General features: G+C 27.8%; 1 protein-coding gene across 4 annotated transcripts in view; it reads right to left on the bottom strand.

Annotated features, from left to right (window-relative positions):
* The window catches only part of LOC101241452 (uncharacterized), a 148,106-nt gene that overhangs the window by 91,621 nt on the left and 38,767 nt on the right, over positions 1–17,718 (bottom strand). For all 4 annotated transcript variants that reach the window (XM_065805837.1, XM_065805839.1, XM_065805840.1 and 1 more), the window contains exons 8-18: positions 17,612–17,686; positions 17,478–17,529; positions 14,711–14,798; positions 13,756–13,885; positions 11,267–11,314; positions 10,887–10,958; positions 10,366–10,401; positions 9,642–9,677; positions 8,126–8,194; positions 7,937–8,051; positions 1,463–1,528 (exon numbers count right to left, since the gene is read on the bottom strand). In XM_065805837.1, coding sequence (XP_065661909.1) covers positions 1,463–1,528; positions 7,937–8,051; positions 8,126–8,194; positions 9,642–9,677; positions 10,366–10,401; positions 10,887–10,958; positions 11,267–11,314; positions 13,756–13,885; positions 14,711–14,798; positions 17,478–17,529; positions 17,612–17,686 — 787 coding nt within the window. The remainder of the gene's footprint in view (positions 1–1,462; positions 1,529–7,936; positions 8,052–8,125; positions 8,195–9,641; positions 9,678–10,365; positions 10,402–10,886; positions 10,959–11,266; positions 11,315–13,755; positions 13,886–14,710; positions 14,799–17,477; positions 17,530–17,611; positions 17,687–17,718) is intronic.

Raw genomic sequence — 17,718 nt, 5'->3', positions numbered from 1 at the left:
GTTTTTTTTAAATACAAATCTAAAAATACCAGTTTCTATGTAAATGTAAACTCGTAAATAAATACGTATTAAAAAACTATTTCATTCATTGTTTTAACTTTTTTTTTAATTTGTTTTAAAAGATTTACATTTATCATAAAAAATGCATAATTATATAAATAAAATAAAAAAACAGTAGTACTTAATATGAAAATTCATTAGAAATGTTTTGTTGCTTCATTAAAAAGAGTTTCAATAATTTAAGATCAAACTTACTTAATTGTAACGGCTTTCAAAAGCATTTTTTAATCTTTCTTTTTAAAGAAATTTTTTTTATCTTTATAAATGTATTAACTTTAATGATTTTTATATTAAAATTTGTTAAAGATACTTTTGTTGTCTTAGAAGAAAAAAATAATTTTTAAAAATTTAAAAACAAAATAATTTTTTATTTTTTAATAACATTTATTATAAAAATTGCATACTTAAATAATTTAAATAATACAAATTTAAAAAATTATATACAACTGTCAATTATACTTCATACTTAAAAAAATCATTACCATTAAATTGTTACTTTATTTAAAAGTGCTTCACTAATATAAAAATGTTTGCCAAGATGTTTTCGATGTAATTTATTTCACCTAAGGAGTAATTCTGAATATATTTCATTTAGCGCGCTTTTTGAAATGTTTTTTGAATCATCAAAGCAAAATGTGATTTGCCTTGTCATATAATGACGTGCGATCGCACATCTTCCTGTGAAACACTGATTTTTAAAAAACTGATGTGTATAGTTTATTAGTTATCTAACTAAACAATTTTTTATTTATAATTATTTATAAATATTTTATTTATAATTATTTATGTATTTTTTCAATAAAAATACTTAGTACTTTTTTATTTGAATTTTAATCTCCATTTTTATTTTAATACTATATCATATTATGTATCAGTTAGCAGAATGAATGAAAGTAAGAATAAATGAAAGTAAGAATGAATGAATGTATGAGTAAGAAAGAATGAATAAAAGTAAGAATGATTGAAAGTAAGAACGGGTAAAAAAAGAAAAAAATTAATCAGCAGTAACAATACATAGAATTGTGTTTTCAATAAAACTTGTTAAAACATGTTAAAACATGAAACATTTCTTTATGTCCAAGTCTAAAATTTTGTTTCAGAGCCATACTTCAAGAGTACGAAGGTTCACTGTGACACTTTTAAGTTTGTGCCAGGTTTTTAAAGTATTCTACATTAGCATTATTAAAGCACATTTTTGAAATAAAACTAGATAACCATAAATAATTACATTTTTATACATTAATTCCAGACATTTACTAATTTACTATTTATTGATTAACAGAGTGCTTTTTAAATTTTTTATGAAAAATTTTTTTTAAAAAGCATCAGTGAACTTATAAATACCAATATGGCATCAAAGCAGGAAAAGCAATGTGGAGCAAAATTGTTAAATACAACTAACCTTTATACTCATCAAACTCTTGCTTTAGTAGTTGAAATTCAATCTTTTCGAAGGATCCATCAAGAGCTGAAAATATTTAATAACTATAGTTTTTAAGTTTCTTTTTTTTTTTAATATTTTCAACTAATAAATCATAACTAATACTTATAAATCAAACATAATATTAAATTTTAAAAAAATAGACTTTGTACTATGAAAGAAAAAACTTTATATAAGAAAAATTTTACAATAAAATCTTTTTATTTTGTGCAAGAGCATTTTAAGTTATTGTCTGATAATCAAATTTTAAAATTGAATTTGTTTTCATATATTCTGTAGAAAACCATGAAAGTTAATCTTTTTATTTCTGTAATAATGAGTCCTGAATTTTCTTGAAAATTTTTTTCCCCATTTTGTGAAAACATTTTTGCATAGGATGCAATTATTACTTTGAGGGGCAACATAGCAAATTGAATATGATCAATATTTCTTTGTAAATTTTCAATTAATCTTGGTAAATTTTTACAGCACTAGTAAAAGTTTATACAGTTACACACTTAGTTGTCTAGAAAAGGGGTTTCAAAACCACAAAAGAGGTTCAAAACCACAAAAGTATTTTTTGTGGTTTTTTATTTTTCTTTCACTTTGAGCACATAGTTTTCTTACGTGTTTTTAAAAGATATTAAAGCCTAATTTACTTATGTGGAGAGAAAAAACTATTTGCAAGTAAGAACATGGGAAAGAAGAAGGCTCCAAAAAATAAAAACTGATCATCTTTATTTACAAAAAGAAAAGGTTTTTTGGCATCCATACACACGCAAAAAAAAACCTATAGGATTAAAAAAATAGGATTAAAACCAACAGGATTCCTAAAAGCAGTCTTACTAAGCCATATTTAAAATAACAAAATACCCTAGCATTAGTGTAGCTACAGCTAGCAACAGCAACTTTACAGCCTTAATACTACTACGGTTGATTTTTTCTAGTGTTGTAAAAGTTTACTCAGCAAAAAAATTACTAAGAAACGCATTTACTCTTTTTTACTTAGAAAATGGCTCCTGATATAATAAATTTTTCAAAGACAATATAAAACTAATATTACTTTTAAAAGAAGTCATAAAAATATTATTTTCATGATTAAAAAAACATCAAAAGTTTTTATTTGAAACATATTTATATGCTATAACAAAATAAAAAAATCAGAGCAAAATCAGGATCAATTAATTTTAATTAGCATAATTAACATAATCAATATAATTTAATAACAATACAAAAAATCAAAAACAAATATATTAATAGCACAACTACACTTAAAAACACATATGTATGCTGTCTTACTGTCACTGTACTATGTGCGTTTATTATGTGTGTAACAGTTGTTAAAGTGATTTTGAATTTCAAGTTGTAATTGTTTTATTAATTTCTTTAAAGGGATCCCAAACCTCCGAGACACGTTGTGTTCATATTAAAGAGAATGATAAAAAAAATGTTTAGGCTAAATTTTTTTGATTAAAACAAAAGAATAAATGAATACCAAGAACAACTAACTTTTTTATTGTAGTCAAAGCTTGTCTTCTTTGATTTATTGTAGTCCAAAAAGTCAGCTCAATATACGTTACAATCTACAGACTTGATAATTTATTCAAGCGCATTTTATTTCAAAGAGTTTTAGTACACGATGTCATTGATTTTTTGTTGTTTGTGCAAGAGATCGATTATGTAAACAAACAAAAGTCAATGACGTCATGTACTAAAACTCTTAGGAATAAAATTCGCTTGAATAAATTATCAAGTCTGTAGATCGCGGCATATATTATGCTGACTTTTAGGCCTTCAATAAAACAAAGAAGACAAGCTTCGAATTTAGCCCAAACATTTTTTATTATCATTTTCTTTAATATGAACACAACATGTCTTGAAGGTTTGGGATCCCTTTAAAAAGAAACATAAATTTAAATTTAATATAACTTTAACAAAAAAAATCTTTTTCTAGTGATATAAAAACCTAGATAGCTAAATAAGTATGTTTTTCACACACAATATTTTGACATAAAAATGTAAATCAGTATCTTAATTTTTAAAATGTTTTTAATACTTTTTTTATTGCAATATTTAAATAACCTATCAAAATTTTAAAATTAAAAAAACTATAACAACAATTATTTATTAAAAAGAATATTTTTAAATATTTTATATAAACAATACTTTTTTCTATTTGGTTTAAAAAACTGAAATTTAAAAAACTTTTTTTAGTGACAAAAGCATTTTAAACAATTTACATTATTTTATACAAATATTTTTTTGGTGCTAACTTTAAACAATAATTATAAATACTTTTTTTTCAAACAATTTTTAATGATGTAATACAAATGTATTACATCATTAAAACTTTGATCACAAAAATAAAAAATATTAGTCTACATAAAAAGCTCAATGTTGTTCAATATAACAACCTCTGGAGTCTACTACTTCCATATCTTTTAATTGTCTACAGTGACAAAAAATCTTCACAATCAAGCCTGAGCCCAACAGATACAATGACAGAGTTTTAGGGAAATCTAGAAGAACAAATTCATTACAAATTTTGACTATAGCAAGAAGACAGCACCCTATAGGAATGATGGTATGGGGTGGCATTTGTTAAGATGGCTCCAAAACTCCACTTGTCTTTGTTCCCAAAGGTGTCAAGGTGAACCAAACAAGTTATGTTGACTTTATAAAAGCTAATCTGTTGCCTTGGTCAAGAAGAAGCTCCATAATAATCCAAGGGCCATCATGCAAGATTCTGCACCTGCTCACAGTGCCAAAAAAACCGTGGCCTTACTCCAAGAGAATATTCCTCATTTGTGGTTGCCAGACATGTGGCCCTCTTTTTGCCCAGATATGAACCTCATGGACTTTGCCAATTGGAGATTCATGGAGTCGAAGAAGGCCCTAAAAACATATCCAAATCTAGCAGCTCTCAAAGCAGAAGTAACAAAGATAAGGAAAAATCTGTATCCAGACATGGTGCGACGAAACTGCAATGCAGTGCCTGTGCGTCTGAAGAGTGTAGTAAATTTCAGAGGAGGCTATAATGAACAACATTGAACTCTTTAAGTAGATTAACTTTTTTTTTTCTGTAATCAAATTTTCAGCAATGTAATACAAATTGTTACAAACTTATGTATTACATTGTTTCCAGTTTAGGATGTTGAATGCTGGATCTTCTTGACTCAATGCATAGGTTTTGCTTGTTTCTCTGTTTTTATGACTAAGCAACTCATTCTATTATCTCCTAATGAGTGTACATCTCTAAAATTCAGTTTTATGGTTCTGAGGCCAGCTGGTAGTCAGTTTCCCGAACTCTGTGGTAGCTCTCAGAGAGGCTGATTCCATCAACAGCTGAAAAATATCCTAAGACTAAAAGTGCCATGTTGTGCATGGTGACCCTGTTTGTACTTTTGGTGTGCATTGTTGAGGCTACATTTGGAGCTCTTTGTTACGGCTTAGGGTTTATTATTAGGAATGAGGCAAATGCTTGGGCTATTAAACAGAGTACTAAGTACTGTCTATACTTTGAATCAAGTTCTTTAACAAATTTAAAAACAAACAAACAACCAAAAACTATTTAAAAAAAAATCATCATCATCACCAAGTTCTTTAAACCTATCATTCACTAATATTTGTGGTCTTCGAAATAACTTTTCTTCTGTTGAGTCTTATCTCTTGCAAAGGCCACTAGACCTACTTGCTCTTTGTGAGACTAATTTGAGTTTGGCTGTCTCATCTTGTGATCTTAGTGTTGATGGTTATCTTGCTTTGATTCGTAAAGACTCAAATAGTCACATGCTTAGCCTAGGCATTTACATTCGTAAGAATTCACCCATTTGTCAAGAAACTAGGTTTGAATCCACAGACAATTCTTTTATGTGCTTTCATTTAGCACCACTTAAATCTATTGCCTTTCTCTTTATTCTACATCACCCTCCTTCATCTCAAGACTTTTTTTGATGTTATTTCTGACCATATTGACCAATCCCTCTCTTTTAATCCATCAGCCAATACTGTTGTTGTCGGTGACTTTAATGCTCACCACTCTGAATGGCTTGGCTCTAGTGTCAGAGACTCTGCAGGCATTAAAGCCCACAACTTTTGCCTTTCTCAATCCCTAATTAAATAGTCAATTTTCCAACTCGCTTTCCAGACAACCCAAATTATTTACCTTCTCTACTCGATTTATGTCTTGTTTCTGATCCTAGTCAGTGCTCAGTTTCTCCACATTCACCCTTAGGTGCTTCTGATCACGGTTTGATCTTTCTAAAACTATTTTCTCATTCTTTTTCATCATCTGAATCCCCCCTATCATCACACCTCTTACAACTACCTAAAGCTGACTGGGACTTTTTCCGTGATTTTCTTTGTGATGGCCCTTAGGTAGAAAAGTCCTCTTCCTGCTGACAAATGTGCTTATTACATAACTTTGTAGATTCAAGCTGGCATGGAATCTTTTATTCTCAAGCCTCACTCTTCCCCATGGTTTTCCTCACATTGTGCAGCTGCAATTTCCAATCGAAACCATTACTTCCATATCTAACAGCAAAACAATTCTCCTGAAAACAGACGTCGTTTATTACTGCTAGAAACATTGTAAAAAGGTTTTGTCTAACACCAAAGCCCGTTATTCTCAGGTCATGAAATCTTGTCATTTTTCTTGTCAAATTTCATCACGAAAATTAGGCTCCTGTAACTTCTGGAAAATCTTTAACAGTATCAGTAATAAGGGCAAATCTGTTACTCCACCTCTCTTGTATGGTTCAGACTTTGTCACCGCACCTGAAGACAAAGCTGAATTGTTTGCTAAGAACTTTTCATCAATATCATTTCTTGACTCCACTAGTTGCATTCTGCCTGATATAGCCGTCAAATAGGTTGTTCCATTGTATGACATTTATATCACTCCAGCTTCTGTATCTAAAGTGATTTTCTGTTTAGACTCTTCTACAACTTGAGGTCCGGACAACATACCTGTTATAGTCTTGCAGATGTGTTCTCTGGAGCTGTTGTCTATACTTTCAAAACAATTTAACAAGTGCTTATTTAGAGTTTTATTTTCCAGCCTGCTGGAAAGCGGCATCTGTTATCCCTATTTTACAAAATTCTGGAGAGCGATCTGACTCAATTAACTACCGTCCCATTAGTCTTCTTCCTATCATAAGCAAGGTTTTTGGATCTTTAATTAACAAACACTTAATCTCTCGTCTTGAATCTAATAACTTACTTTCTGATCATCAATATGGATTTCGATCTTCTTGTTCTACAGCCAATTTGCTAACTGTAATAACCGATAGGTTTTATTGTGCATTAGATAGAGGTGGAGAGGTTAAGGCTATCGCTCATGACATTTCTAAAAATTTTGTTAAAGTTTGGCATGCTGGTCTTCTCCATAAGCTTTCTTCTTACCGTGTATCAGGTAACATCTTTAGATAATTGAATTCTTCCTTTCCAATTGTAGTATAAAAGTTGTCCTCGATAGACAGCACTCTTCTTCATATCCTGTAACTTCAGGGGTTCCTCAAGGTTCAATACCCTTGGCCCTATACTCTTTTTAATTTACATTAACGATCTTCCAGATATTCTCACATCTAAGGTGACATTGTTCGTTGATGATACTACCATTTATTCTTGTCATGATAAGAAGCCAACACTCTCTAATTGCTTGGAGGGGCCATTTGAGCTTGAAAAGGATCTCACTTCTGCTACAGCATGGGGCAGAAGTGAGATCCTTTTCACTTTCTAACTCTGAATTCTATTTTTTATCTCTATAAATTTCAAATCCAGCCTTGTATGGAATACTGTTGCCATATCTGGGGCAGATCTTCTAATGATGCTCTTTCACTTTAAGACATGGTGCAAAAAATTATTGTAAACATAGTTGGACATGCTCTTGCAACCAACCTCCAACCATTATCACATCGTCGTAATGTTGCTTTTCTTTCTCTTTTCTACAAATACTAAAACGGGCACTCCTTTAAAGAGCTAGCATCTCTTGTGCCATCTACTCAAATTTATTCTTGTGTTACTCGTCATTTAACTCATCCTTTTTTTGTGACTGTTCCTAAATGCTCCAAAAACTCTTATTCCTCTAGTTTTTTTCCTTGCTTTCCTGATTCATATAATTGCAATCCTTTAAGTTGTCTGTCAATCGTTATCTTGCTCTATAAACTTTATCTTTTCTCTTCCAGTAACTCTCACCTCTAATAGTGGTTGCTTGCAGCCTTGTTGGAAGCGTAGATGTTTAAAAAAAAAAAAAAAAAGGTTTTTAACATTTTGAATTTATTTTTTTCTGTGATAACATACGCACCCCTGTATCTCCATTAACCAGACAGTAACCTGATACTGTTAAAAGTCATATTAGTTAAATCGATTTCATTGTTGCATAAGTTAAGATCAAGCTAAATTTCCTTTAAAAAAAACTTTTCAGATATAAAAAAACTTTATGCAATTCGCACTTACTATCCATTTCAATATCTTCATCAAATGATTTAATATCATTAAAGTTTTTTCCACTTTTTAATAAACCACCAGGACACCATGTCAATCTCCTCATATTATCCTTCTTTGTGACATTCTACATAAAAGTAAACTTAGAACAAACAACAATTATAATTTTTTACAATTTCTTTATAAATACTATGTTCTTACTTGAAAACTTCTTCTTCCAGTACAAACAATTTCTTTTAGAAGAAGGGATATGCGTTCTCTTTGTTTTTCCTTAAAAATTATTTTAAAAAAAGAATCTTTTTAAAGTGGCTATTTTTTGCAAACAAAAAAAAGTTTTTTTTAGAGATATGCAGTAGCAGACTAAAATTGTCATCTTTTTAAACAAAAATTATCTAAAACAAGTAATAGTTGTACTAATGGTTGTACATTGCTGGCATTGTGAGCTATCTTTTCTATTTTAAGTTAATTATATTCTATAAACTATTAAATTGTATCATTCTAAATTGGTTATTTTTGAATTATAATGAAATATATATATAACTTACTAAAACATGTTATATTAAACACCAAGCTAAATAAAATGGTAAATTAAAATAAAACTGTTCAAATAAAGGTTAACTAAAAACTGTATGTTTAGGTACACCAACCAAGGCACACCAACCAAGCAAAATAATTAAGTACAAGATATAAGAAAAATAAATTGACCATGAAGTGATGGTGCAAGAGAATAAAGTTTGAAACAGGTGATGCATAAGGACAAAATAAAAACTTAAATAACTTATTAATAAACAAAGATAAAAACTATTAGGATATTTTTCTAAAGGAATTTTTGAATAAAAATCAGTTTTCATGAAAAAATTCCATAACCTGCAACATCATCTATAACAGATCTCAATTTTACTTTGACACCATTCATAAGCATTTTAAAAAAAAGTTAAAATGAATTTCTTTAGCTTTAACTTGATGCGATTAATCAAAACTTTCTCTGTTGAAGCAATCTGTTCCAATCTCCCTTGTGAACCTTTTGAGCCAAATGCCCTCAAAAGTTTTCAATCAGCCATGCTTGAGGTACATTTTGTGATTGGATTCCTTATCAACATAATTGACATGTTTGACCAATTTAGAGAATCTTTAGAGTAGAGCTCAATTAAAAAAAGAAATACGCTGAAACCAAAATAAACAGAAATTTTGGGTATACTAGTTCAATACCGAATCCAACACTGACATTTTGGCAAATATTTTGTCAAAAATAAAACTGAAATTTCGGTATTAGTTTTGGCAAAATTAGTTTTTGAAATTGAATGCTACATCCTTGGTAGTAAGAAACAAAGGCTCAGACATACCTCATTAAGATACGGCAATCCACATTAATAACCAGAAGTGATTATGTTTTATAGAGCTGATAATAAGTTTCAGCTTCTTACTATAGCACATTTTTATATATTATTGTTTTTGTTTTTTTTTAATTTTGAGATATTTTTCAAAAGATTTTTGTTTTGCTGCATTTTTATAAATTTGTTTTGTTGTATTTAACTCGTTTTTAATAAATTTGTTTTAAATAATAAAATAAACATGTCATAGATTTTTAATGCATTTGGATCAAACCATGATTGTTTAATTAGCTAGAAAAATTAAATCAAAATTTGTCTGATAATTTATACATCACCTGTTAGAATTTATGCATTCAAAATATTACAGAAATTAAAAATAAACTTACAATCTTTTGTTGGTAAGAAATTTGTTCAGCAAGAATCTAAAAAAATGATTTAAAAGCAGACAATTATTCAATAATGAAATGACACCCCCCCCCCCCAAAAAAAAAAAAAGATTGACTTCCAAAAGATAAGATAGGAAATTGTTGTTAATCATTTTTTTTTGTATCATTTCTTCTTATAAAATAATTTTTAAAACTTATGCATCACACTTATCTATCATTAAAATATATGTAAGTATGTATGTATATATGTATTTATGTGTATGTATGTATGTAAATAAGTACAAATATATAAAAAAACAAGCTATATTTATCAAGTTTTTACTTAAGTAGTTTTTTAAAAATGATCAAAATTAATGTATGCTCCTCATTTTTTAACATTAAAGTGTCAATCGAATTTTGCTTTAAAGCAACTAAAATGGAATCAAAAGATAATTATTCCCCAAGACCGTGGCAGCCACTACAGTCAAAAAGGCAGCTTTTTTTTTCAAATTGTGTTTACAACCCTCTTCCAATTCTATAACACCAAAACATAAACCTTGAGCAACAAGGATGTGGTGGGGATCAAACTTGGAACTTCTCACATACAAAACGAGCCATAATAATAAACTAGCCATAATCTTAACTAGACTTTAAATATTATAATTTGAACTAATTTAATTAATTTTAAAGATTATGATTTAAATTCCCACTATTTGTAAGATTTAAACCAAATAATTGTACTTACTTTATCTTTCTCTGAATGTGATATTCCTGTTTCCAACTAAAAAATATATATATTTTTTTTTAACATTAAATTTTTTTCAAATATATCTTATGCACTATATAAATTTTTCATATATTAAAAATGTAACTTTTATTTAAATTTTGTTCTACCACCACAATAATTGAGTTATGATTTTTGTTCTACCACCACAATACTTAAGTTATGATTTTTATAAATTATATTGGGCTTTCAAAATTTAAAAAAAAATTTCAAACTTTAAAAAGCTAAAACTCAAGTTGTACTTTTTTTTCTCAATGAACTTTTTCTACTTTTTATTTTTTTATTTAGAAACTTATATTGATACAAAAAAACTAATTGTTAATGATAATTGTAACCAAACAATGAGATTTCAATACAAGATAACAATAATTGCGATCCCACAAAAGTTATTAAAAATGAAAAACAATTGCTACTTTTTTGAATAATAATTATTTAAAGAAAGTGGAAATACCTGTCAAATATAAATTAAAAAAAAAATTTACTTCAATAATTTTTTTCTTTAACAGGTTTATTTCATTCATCTGTTTCCGCATCATTGACTTATCATCTAAAACCTGTTAAAAAAACTTTGATATTTGATGTCACTTATCTAAACTAGAAATTAAAAAGTTTAACAGTCATTCATATTGTTATAAAAATTATAGTTTTATTTATATTTTGAAAAATAATAAATTTCCATTTATAAACTTCACCCCTATGTTTATTATATAGTTGTTTCTAAAATACAACTTCGTCAAAAAACTTTCTTATTTTATTACTATTTGTTTTGTTATTTCTTATTTTATCTGATGTTTGTTTCTATGATGCAAAAATGAATATGGCATATAGAAAAATTTCAAACAATCATTAAAATTAAGATTACCTCATTAACAGTTGGTCGATTTTTAACTTCTTTGGCTTGAGATGCAAACTATAAAAAAAAAGCATAAATTATTTAGTTTTGTTTTTTCCTTAACCTATTTCAATACAGTGTTACCACATGGGAACAACAAAAAAGATTATTGAATAGTAACTGTATTTTTTTAACTTATTCATCAATATGGTTCATGAAATAGTACAATTTATTATTTTACATACAGATTTGACAGCTACGCAGTTATTTGCATGTGGTTGCAATGAAAACAAAACAAACAAACAAAACAAAAAATGAAAAAATGTAGTTTTTAGATTTATGCGAACCCATAATAAGGTAATTAAATTTTATGTTGTTATAAACAACATAAAATATAATTACCTTATTTACTGATGACGCAAAACTAACAACAGTTATAAAGAAACTATCAAACTATCAAAGACTATCAAACTCTTCAAAACGACTTGCCTCAAGAATGTCAAGATCCAGAGGCCAAACCTCGCAAAAAGCAAAAGTCTCCGATGGCAGTGTCATCAAATTTAAGGCCAACTACATATATATTTTTCTGAACGTTTATTACAAGAAAAAAAAAACTGACATTTATCATAGCGGAGCTCTGTTAGTTGCCATGATTGTAAATGTTCAAACATTTGTTATATATTACTTATATTATTATTATTTCAAAATGAGCTGGAAACAATTTCCAACGTTTAAAAGGTTAATGGCTCAAGACAAAATAGTGGTAGCTGATATGCTATTTAATCTATAGTGCTATGATACAACTGTCACCAAATAATGTGAATAAACTGACTGACAAAGAAAATCTGAACAAAAACAAACTTGGATGAAGACAATAAATACGATGTAATTGCATAACTGAAACTTCGTTGTGTACAAAATGTTAGTGATGAAAAGTTTTAAAGATAAAAACCATGAAGAACAACAAGAACATTAACAAAAAGGAAGAGATCAAAAGAAAACTCTAAACATAAAAAAAATCAGCCATGCTGGCAAAACTTCAGCCCGAAATACTCAAAATCGTATAAATCCCTAGGAGACCAACATAAGGAAAATTTGAAAGAGATAACGGAAAATAAAACATCTATAGAAATTTACAAGTTGATATTTGACAAAAATCTGATTAAAATGATTTTGGAAGAAACTAAAACTTGCATAAAAAACCATGGTTGCGGATTGACTATTAAATGCCTGAAAATTTTGATTAAAATATTTTTTTTATACCATGTATAATTGTTTGCTACAAGAAAAACTTTACTGGTCAAAAACCTTGATCAACCAATTATTTGTCAATAGATGGTAAGGATTAATTACTTTGAAGTTAAAAGATATATATTTATATATTTCAATAATAACAATAAAATTTCAAAAAGTTGTTCGAATAGGATTTTTAGATTTGGCCTTTGATTGAACATTTGAATAGTAATTTCATGAAATTTAGAATGTTTTCTAAAATCAAACAAGTGATACTATATTTACCGACATCACTTTATGAAGCAATTTATTCATGGAAAGCCTGTTAGATTTGAACACATATTGGATATTGTTAAAAAATGGAGGTGTAGGAAGTAAAAATTTTAGAAAGGGTAATTCATATTCGTTGAACAAATTTGGAAGAAAAGTTGTAGTTTGAGAATGACAAACACATTTAAAAACCCACAACCCATGTTGTATGTATATATAGACAATTTTTCACAAGCTACAATTTACTAAAAAAACCTTTCAGAGAAAGGAATATGACGTACTGGAACAGCCTAATATAGCAGAATAAGGTTTGAAAAAAATATTAAATTAATTTAAAATTATTTACCTGATAAAGAAATGAAAAAGACTGCAATTGGTTTTTCCTATTATGGTTTCAATGTAAAAAATCAAACTTTGAACAATTGGTCAATTAATGACATTAATTTAAATTAATTTTTTAACAAACAATCAGATGCTTTGTTGACTCTGTCTTTTATTTACCTTCCATAAAGACCAGTGTTCACAATCAGGAGTATTTATTTCAACCCCCTTTCTTCTGAAACACTAAAAGCTAAAAACGGCTGATCTCAGACACTTTTAGGTCGGTAGTTAGATCAGCATCACTAAATGCTGACCCTAATTCCAGGGGCTGTAATCAGATACACCTAATCGAAAATAAGGGAGCACCTAAAGAAAAAACTGTACCAAGAACAAGCTGAGCAAGTTACAAACCAATAAGCCAAATTAACTTAGATTGACTTTACTGTTTTCATGCAAAAATGGTGTAGTAGTAGAGTAAACCTACTAAGTTCAAACCCAACCCTCTATAAGTATTCTGCTAAACTTGGTTCTGCATACAACAATAAATAACAAAAAAGTAGTGCAGAGTAGTCTACTCAACTGTATTAGCCCGATTAGTTTTAAAGAAAAAGTAAAAAAGCTCTAGAAAAAGGTTATTTTTTTTTTAATTAATTTATTATAAAGTAAATACTATAAAAAAATTAAAAAAAACTAACTAATAGTGTTTGCTGTGTTTCTTCAAGAACGACTGGTGAAACAGTGCAAATAATGCATGTCCGAGCATTACCACCCAAAGACTTTTGAAGCAGTCTAGTGAGTTTTGAGTCACGATAAGGAATGTGACAACTGTAAAGCAAAAACACTTTGACTATTATTTTAGCTTTTTACAAAAAATAAAAACAAAAAATATAATACTGAAAAAAATAGCTTATAGTACAGGGTAACCAAATATTGATATTCTGGCATCACAAAAAAACCAAATTATTTAACTTCTCAGTAGGTTATTTCTTTTTAATAAATATAAAAACACATTTAATGTTATTATGTTACATTAAAAAATCTAATTTTTATTATATAAGAAACATTTCAATTTTAATTTTATTTTCTACTTAGCAAAATTAAAGTTTAATGTATCAAAATAATATAAAGCGTTCATGGTTAAACTGAAATGATAAACATAACTTATCAAGAGGAAGCGGAACTGTTATTTTAATTTTAAAAATTAATATATATTTAAAAATAAATGTTATACAATTTATACATTATATAATCTTAACTTTATATAACTTACAAAATTTTATATAATTTACTAATAAAATTTATTATATATAATAAACTTTACAAAACTTTGATGACTTAAAAAAAAGATTTAAAATTTTTATTTTTGTAAACAATCAATAAAAGTCAACTGTTGCTTTGTTTAAAAGCGATTTGCTAATATAAAAACATTTGATCAGAAAAGTCTACAAAGTTAATTCTTTTAGTGCACATTTGAAATTTTTATTCAGACATACATGGACACATACTTAAACTTGAATGTTCTCAAAACATTTGACAAGCCATGGTCAAGTTGTCACAACAAGAAAATGCTTTCGCATCCATTCCTGATCAAAACTGTAACATTTGTTTAAAAAAAAATTAAACATAAAATAAATAAAAAATTGGAAATACCTTTTGTCACCTTCACTAAGTTTTCTGATAACTACACCAAGTGACATCAAACTTGTATTTATGAAGGATGATTCTTTTAAACGAATACCTAAATTATAGCAAATAAAAATGTTAATATTAGATTTTTATTATACATAAAAGCTATACCTAACTATATTTAAAAGATGAAGAGTCAAAAAAATTAGTTAGAATCTATGTATCTGATTTTCTTGGGCAAAAAATAATAGATATTTTTGCAAAAAAATAAATATTAAGCAAACCTTATTATCATTACCTAAGCAATTGAACAATAAAATTAAAAAAAAAGAATGTGTGACAGATGCAGAAGAAAAGACAAGGTCAATTTAAAGCAACTACACTTCTTGTTTTAGCCTCTACATGTAGGTTATGCTTTTCTTTTTAATTAATTATTTGCATGACTTATTTAAAAAAAAAAAAACAATTGAATATAAAGGGTATGCTACAAATAAATTAAGAAATACTCAAAGAGTTTCAGATAAATATATATATATTTATACATTTTAAAAAAATATTAAAAAAGAGCATCAGTTGAAATGCAAATGTTTTTGATTAGATTATACTAATTGAAAAATATAAAAGTATTAGACTCTAAATTTTGGGATAATAATTTTTATTTTATGTTTTAAATTATATTTTTTATATATTAATTACTTTAATATATTATTCATTTTTATTGTGGAATTTTTATTTGTTGTAATAATTCTTAAAATGGCATTCTATTACAATAAGAAAATATAAAACATTTCTTATAAGTAGTAAAAACTTTTGCAGCTCTTTTTCAAACTTTCTATCAAATAAGCAAATGTTGTTTATAAAAAAAATGGATAGCTAGTGTGAAAACACAAAAACAACGCTCATCTAAAGAATTTTTACCAAGAGCAATAAATGATGCATTTATGTATATATTCTTGTAACATTAACATTACAAACATACGATTGTAACAAGTATAAAACCAAATTTTGCATATACAAACAATTTTTTAAATGAATAAATAGATAGCTTGTGCAAAAACCAAAAGCTCTGGTAAGAAGCTGTTTTGAGGAGCAGTTCGCATGGCTTGCCATGTTCATTTTAGGAGAGCTTTTCTCCACTCTCATTCTCATTTACTCCTGCCAAGGCCTTTATACATATACATATACATATATATATATATATATATATATATATATATATATATATATATATATATATATATATATATATATATATATATATATATATACACCACACACACACACATATATACATTTATATTATAAATTATATATGTCAATATATATTTGTATTATGACTTTCAAACTTTTTGTAAATAATTAATTTCCTGTGTCATAAATTGATGAACTTTTACCAAAAAGTAATGAAAATTGGTCTTATTCTGATTAATTTTCGAAAAAGATCACCCACAACACAAAATTTTTTTCAAAAAGAAAACACTACATTTAGAAAGCTGGTCACTGTACTTTGATGGTAAACATATTAGTCACCAAAAACATCAAGTGTTATTGTTGAAGAATAAACAAAGAGAAGTTAAGTTACAAGCACTAGATCTGCCAGAAGGAAAAGCAGACAAATCAGATCACTCTCCATAAAATTGCACAAAGTAATTTGCATTACTCTGTGCAATTATTGATGATGACAACGAAAATGTATTACTTGCAAACAATTTCTCATACCCGTTCAGTCAATGAAGAAAAAAATAAGTACTTTTAAAAAAACCTAATTAGCTGCAACTCTAGATTGCACTCACATGATGCAGTGCTACTATGATATTGACTTAAGTGATGATTTAAACTGGGTTGCCTGGATATAAACAGCTAGCGCAGTTTCAATTATCACTTTAACATCTTCATCACACTCCCTAGATTCAAAAAAAATTGTGCTTTGTCAGTCACAATAATTGTAATGAAACTGCTGAGCAAAAAAAACCATGTTATAAAGAATCAAAATTTGTTGTACACTGGGGCAGAAAATTGATCTCTGCAGTTTAACTTTAATTGATTGTCTAAATATCTGGCTTATATCTGCAGCATATGGCAATAGCAAACCTCTCGACATTGTCTGGGGACTGGACAAGTCACCACTGATGCTGTTCTTCTGCAGCTCAAGTGTAAATCTATCATTATAGGAGTGTGCTTTGATACCATATCAAGCAATACAGGATGACAAAATGGAGCTTTTTAAGTAATGGAGAACTGAGAGAATTTAATGCACATGTAGACACCATATGCATGAAATTCTCTTGGACTATCCAATAAGCACAAAGTCATCTTTTTCAATACTGTTGTCATATTTGAGCTGATTCTTCTAATGATACTCTTTCTTTCTTTAAGACAAGGTCTAAAAACCCATTGTAAATGTAGTTGGACATCTTATTAACAAACTGAAGAAATATGGTGACACAGTTATTAGTAAGCTTGGTTTGAATATTAAATCCTCCCAATGACAACTCGAGTGTTTTTGAAACAACTGGATGTGATAATAGTTTTACTAGCCCATTAATGAAGGACTTGCCTAAAATGTTGTAACATGAATAAGTGCTGTCTATCATCACTAAACCATAAATAGTTTAGTGATTTTATGACTGTACTGAACAGGGTATATTTATTATACTTATGTTTGGGATCAAGTAACCTAAATTTGAATATCCCAAAACATTAAAGAGCTCTTGACTGTTCTTTGAAGTTGTATTAAAAATATAAAACTTCCATATTTTAAAAATTTAAATATAATATATAATATAATTACCTTGGGCTCCAGTTTGGCCAGCTCTTTCTGAACCAGCCAAGTCAACAACATTCTAGAAAAAGTTTTACAAAAACAAATAAAATTAACATATCAAATTCAAAACATTTTGAAAATAAAAATGTGTAAACAGTTACTAGCTCAGCAGCTATGATGGTACCATTAGCTTCCATACTGTTGTTTAGTTCTGAGATTTCTCTACTTTCTATAACCTATCAAATAATAAATAACTATACTTAAAAAA

Source organism: Hydra vulgaris, chromosome 09 (genome assembly GCF_038396675.1).
Source record: "Hydra vulgaris chromosome 09, alternate assembly HydraT2T_AEP".
Taxonomy (NCBI): Eukaryota; Metazoa; Cnidaria; class Hydrozoa; order Anthoathecata; family Hydridae; genus Hydra; species Hydra vulgaris.
This window is presented reverse-complemented; position numbering and strand designations above follow the sequence as displayed.